Source organism: Eublepharis macularius, chromosome 18 (assembly GCF_028583425.1).
Source record: "Eublepharis macularius isolate TG4126 chromosome 18, MPM_Emac_v1.0, whole genome shotgun sequence".
NCBI lineage: Eukaryota > Metazoa > Chordata > Lepidosauria > Squamata > Eublepharidae > Eublepharis > Eublepharis macularius.
In genome coordinates, this window is record NC_072807.1 from 24,158,448 (window position 1) to 24,164,193 (window position 5,746).

General features: G+C 44.7%; 1 protein-coding gene across 1 annotated transcript; it reads left to right on the plus strand.

Moving 5' to 3' along the window:
* The first annotated feature begins 5,097 nt into the window (after positions 1–5,097).
* On the plus strand, positions 5,098–5,439 carry LOC129345647 (60S ribosomal protein L39). The gene has a single exon (XM_055002867.1). The coding sequence runs from the start codon at positions 5,120–5,122 to the stop codon at positions 5,273–5,275; it is 156 nt and encodes a 51-aa protein (XP_054858842.1). The 5' UTR covers positions 5,098–5,119; the 3' UTR covers positions 5,276–5,439.
* Positions 5,440–5,746: the final 307 nt, after the last annotated feature.

Genomic DNA, 5,746 nt, shown 5'->3' on the forward strand with positions numbered 1-5,746 from the left:
TTTTGGATAGAGATGTAACATTCTCAGAAATCTTGAAGCTGCAGGAGGCCAGGAGTGTATCTTCCATTTTTGCTAGAGAGGCAGGGAAAAATAAAAGAGCATTATAGAAAACAAATTCAATCTTAAACAAAAGGAAGGTACTTGAACAAAAGCTCTCTGAGTCACAATAGACAGGGCTACCGACATGTTTCGATACTAACTTAAGCTAAGCTTTATAATACTGAAAACATCAAACTGTTTCATAATCTAGTATCATTAATACATCATGGCATATTAATTGTTGCCAATTTAAACCAAAAACTTCTTGAACATTATTTATTTGTAGTCTTCCTTTCTCACTCGGATCCAAGGCAGATTACACAGGGCAAGTGAAAATATAATATAATCAACATCTAGGACATTTCACTGAGCAGAGTACAATAATTAACAACAGTGATGACATTCAGTGAAAGAGAGACAATATAGTTCAGTAGAAGAACAAGCATAAAGATGGGCACAGGGATTAAATCTTCTGAAAGAAAACATAACCAATTTACATGGCATGTTTAGCAATGTAGAAACTCTCTAGTAGGTGCATGTCTACATCAGCAGAGAGTCCCCAAGAGCATAGCATATAGTCCTTGTCCCTACCAAGGCATCTCTCTGAGCTACTTCTTATAACACAGCCCTATAATCTGGGTAGAAAGCCCCCCTGAATAATTCAGTCTCGCATAGTTTGCCCAACTCCAGGGCAGTATCTGCAGAGGGCCCTGTCCAAATAAGTGAAGCTGCATGGTGGAACATAGGGGGAGAGCCATGAATATGATAGTCAGGACCTTGAATTGAGCCTGGTAACTGATGGGAAGTCAATGGAGTGACTGCAGAATGGGACTGATATGCATGTTCTGTCTAGCTCCTGAGAGTAAATGATCTGCAGCGTTCTGCACCAGTTGGAGTCTCTGAAGTCAACTTTGAGGGGAGGCCTATGTAGAGTGCATTACAGTAGTCTAGTTTTGATGTTACTTTGCCATGAATCCAAGTGGCCAGATCAGCCATGTCAAGGTAGAGGGCCATCTTTCAGAGTAGTCTTGAGTTGTGAGACCTTTTTTTTTTTTTTTTTTGCAGCTGCATTTACTTGCTTTGCTACCAGCAGTGCCAGATCTATTATAACTCCTAGCCTCAGCCAGGATCAATTGAACCCCATCAAAGGTTGGAAGCATAACATCCTTCCAACAATCACCATCACTTCTGTCTTGTCTGGGTTGAATTTCAGTTTGTTTGTTTTCAGCCAGTTGACAACAGTTGTCAAGCAGCAACTCAGAAGCAATACTACATCACCAAGGGATTTGGATATGTCTATACTAAAGAGGTTTTTTCCCATTGGAAAGAACAGGAAATTCTCAGACTTTTTCATAGGAGCAGTTTTTTAGTAGTCTCCCAAATTTTCCCATTAGAAAAATTGAAAAACTGCGTGCATGCACGCATGCGCCTTCACATCTGAGATTTTAGGGGAGTCCAGATTTCCTCAAGTTCATTGGATGTTCTCCAATGAAAAGATTCATAATGGTGGGTCAGTTTTCTGAAAACATGGCACGGCTGCTGCTATTTGGCCAGTTTGGTGTAGTGGTTAACAGTGCAGGACTCTAATCTAGAGAACAGGGTTTGATTCCCTGCTCTTCCACTTGAAGCTAGCTGGGTGACCTTGGGTCAGTCACAGCTCTTTCAGAGCTCTCTCAGTCCCACCCACCTCACAGGGTGTTTATTATTGTGGGGACAATAATGGCATACTTTGTAAACTGCTCTGAGTAGGCGTTAAGTTGTCCTGAAGGGTGGCGTATAAATTGAATGTTGTTATTGTTATTGTTATTATTACTATTGCTCTTCTGCTGCAACAGAGGCAGTGTGTTCTTGAGGGCTCACTCCAGCAAAATGTCTCTGACACCCAGAGGAGACTTTGCCAAATATATGTGTTTCCCCTCTCTACAGAATCCTCCCCCAAACCCTGCAACATTAGCTGAGCTACAAACACATTCTTCCTCCAACCAAAATAGCTTCCTTTTTCTACAGGGCAAGTAGTATTTCTTCTTCTAGCTATTTACAAAGCTTAGACATGTTTCTTGGCTAGCTTGCTACACTGCATGGGAAGGAGGGTTGTGTGTGCGGCTGCACCACCCATCCCATGCTAAAGATGCCTAGTGGCTGTTCCACGTGTCTCAACTGGTGATATGGCAGGGCTGAATTGCCCCCTTGGTGGTGGAGAGTGCCCTCAAGACATAGCTGATTTATGGCAACCCCTGGTGGGGTTTTCATGGCAAAAGATTAACACAGGTGGTTTGCCATTGCCTGGCTCTGCAACCCTGGTATCCACTGGAAGTCTCCCATCCAGTTACTAACCAAGGCTGACCCTGCTTAGCTTCTGAGATCTGATGAGCTCTGGCTGACCTGGGCTATCCAGGTCAAGGTGAATTGTCCTCTTAGTGTACTGGAAAAGTTTCTCCTGGTGGGCCACAGCCCTGGTGATCAGAATTGACTAGAGTGTCCTTTGTGCCACCAGCACAACAGGAGCTGCTTGGCTCTGCCCTGTGACCGCAGCTAGTGTGGCCATTGGTAGCCCTGGCCGTATCTGAACCAACTGGGCCCAGCGGTGCTGCAGAGACTGCTTGGCTCAGGTTGCTCCTTGACTACTGCATGATTCCAGTCCTTCCCCAACATGAGCCAATAAAGAGAACCTTTCAGACACTGCCTGGTAATAGGTCTTAGTTTGGTGTAATTATAGTATTATTCCTCCTTTGCTCTGATTTCTAAACACGTTCCATTTTGACACCCACTACTTTATGTGAAACTGATGTGTTAAAATGAGCTCTTTGTTGGGGGAGGGGGCTTTCAAGGAATCTTCTGTTTAAAAGTCTTGGCAAGGACTCCTTAGCAAAAGTCAGTTTTGGCTCTAGGGAGGGCAGCCTGATTCTTAAAATGGGATGTTCAAAGAACCAAAATAACATCCTGCACTCTGTTTCTAAACGGCCTGGTCTACTGAACAGAGAAGAAGCCAGCAGCTAGGCTTCAGCCCCAGAGCATGACATGTGTAGTTAGCAGAGGTGTTATGAACCATTACAGGCTTATGATGATGTTATGAATGGCCTGATTGTTCCAATGACTGTCTATAGCTAACGCGTAAAGCCTGCTCTTGGCAGAAATGCCTTCTGATGAACACTTCTGATAATGAGATGGCAAGTGTCCAGCAAGCAGCTGGGATTTATGTCTTGCCTGACTTTGAGCGGTAGAAGCAGCTCCTCCATTAAGATGAGGGAGTTCTTCTGCTGTCGGATGCTGGAAAGGCAATGTGTGAGGGGCCTGATGAGAAGGGGAAACCCAAGTCTGAATTCTGGAATTTGGTCATTCTTAAACTACATGCTGGGGCAGACAGGAGTGTTAGCAAATCAAATCATTTTAAACATCTTGGTGTGATTCTCTAATAGAAGCATATAAGTCTGCTGAATATCTCAGGTGATATGGCACTATTGCCTACTGTTGGGGGAGGCTGGCTGTTGAAGCTCTGCTTGAGTTAACCTAGGCTTCCAATCAGGAGGCATAGCCTGATATTGGCTAGTGCAGAAACAGGAAATGAGCTTCATCCTTAAGGGGGGGGGCAGGATGTATCCAAATCTGCTTCAATACTGTGTGCTAATTATTCTTTCCTCAACTTTGCCCCAGCTTCAAGCTCTAAACTCAGTGACATGGAACCCACACTTTTGCACTACCAACTATTTCACCGTCTGCACACGGAGAAATGATTAACACATTTGAACACAGTGTTGGTAAACCACGCGGGAGCACCGATGGATCGAGAACCCAGTTCTGGTTCTTAATGGAGCAACGTGCGGTCCCTGAATGTGATAAACACCTTCAGCCACAACATTAACTGAAGCTAACACAGCAGCAGGCGTACACTGAAGGAATAACCAATGGAACACAGGAGCACGGAAATAGCACACGGCAGCAATGGGGGAAAACACACGCTTGGCATAGCGCCCTTCAAAGAAACAATGGAATAGATTGATGCACTTCTACACCACTTAAAAAAGCACTACCCAGCACCGAGAAGAGCTCTCTTGATGACCCAAGGCACTTATCGACTGAACATAATACTCTGCCACGTTTTGTGGGCCGAGTTTGCACTGAGTGTGAGCGTTTGCTGTTGACATGCCCAAACCCTCACTGACGCAACTCAAATGCCACCGAGGGCACGGCCACCCCATTCCATCAGCACAGTTCAATAAAGAGGCAGGAAGCAGAAGTTCCCCCCCTTCCACATCCTGTGGTTTTTCTTAAGCTGAGCCATTAGATTGATTCCCTGGTGGTTCCTGTTCTTGGCCTTTTTTTTTAACAGAACCGAGGGACGTCACAGTAACATAAAGGAATGTTGTGGTTGATTGTGACTTCTTTAAATGACAAAGTCGAAAGCTTTTCCTAAAGCAATTTCTGGGATTTCTTTACCTCAAATTCCACAATGTGGAAACTAAAGCAAGCCACAAGGCTCTTGTACATCATCTTTAGGATGTAAGCATCTTAACGACAGAACGATATATGAATACTTTGTACCTGTAAACAAAATAGCTCCTGTCCATGATGAAAAGCCCTCTGCCTTATAAGCTGACAATAAAAATGGACCTTGATTCTCAAGTGTGGAGCTCTTTCACTCATTGCTTCCTGTGTAATTTTTTCTGAGGACCTAGTTCTTCAACCTGGATTGCAGTCTGCGCATAATAGAGAGCTCATCTGAGCGAGAATACTAATTTCTTTTTTTTTAAGGTAGCTGAGGTCTTAGGTTCACTGTACAACTATATCCTTCCCCATGTTTCTGCACAATGAATTCCTTTGTCTTGGGAACTATATAACCAAACAGAAGTGAGTCCCCTGCAGGGCAAACAGAGCTTGACTAACCTTGCTGTGAGTGAGAGCCAAGCTACAAGTGACGCCTGACACAGGTTGGACACTTGTCCGCTTCCCTCAAGTTTTGATGGGAAATGTAGGCATCCTGGTCTTGCAGCTGTAATGGAGAGCCAAGCTGTAAAACAAGGATGCCTACATTTCCCATCAAAACTTGAGGGAAGCCGTGGTGCCTGGTGGGCAAGTCTTCGCCATGTCCTCCCACAAGACGTTCAAGATCAAGCGGTTTCTTGCTAAAAAGCAGAAACAGAACCGGCCCATCCCACAATGGATCCGTATGAAAACTGGCAATAAGATCAGATACAACTCCAAACGGAGGCACTGGAGAAGGACCAAGCTAGGTCTGTAAAGAGAAGCGGCTGCAGCTCTTGTGACACATCTTGTCCTGCGTCGAGGCCTCAGATGGCCCCTTGCTATCAATCTCCCACAGCCCTTTTTTTCAAAGACGACGCACGTTGCAAATATCTTTTGTAAACCTTTATTTTCACAAAGGGTGTTTTGAAAGAATTAAAACTGAGTAATGAAAAAAAAAACAACTTGAGGGAAGCTGACAAGTGTCCAACCTGTATAAGGCGTCACTTGTAGCTTGGCTCTTAGATTTAGTGTCTGATGCTCTACTAAGGTCCTTAACTCTGGCTGGCAGCACCTCTCCAGGGTCTCAAGCGGAGGTCTTTCCCATCACCTGCTATCTGGTCCACTTAACTAGCAGTGCTGGGAACCAAATCTGGGAGCTTCTGCAGGCGATACCGGTGCTTGGTCACTGTACCAGGGCCCACTCCCAGAGAGATCTAGCAAATTCCATTTAGAGCAAGAGGGAGCA

Bases quoted from the DNA above. Each gene is read 5' to 3' on its own strand.
- LOC129345647 (XM_055002867.1), top strand. From the start codon at position 5,120: ATGTCCTCCCACAAGACGTTCAAGATCAAGCGGTTTCTTGCTAAAAAG.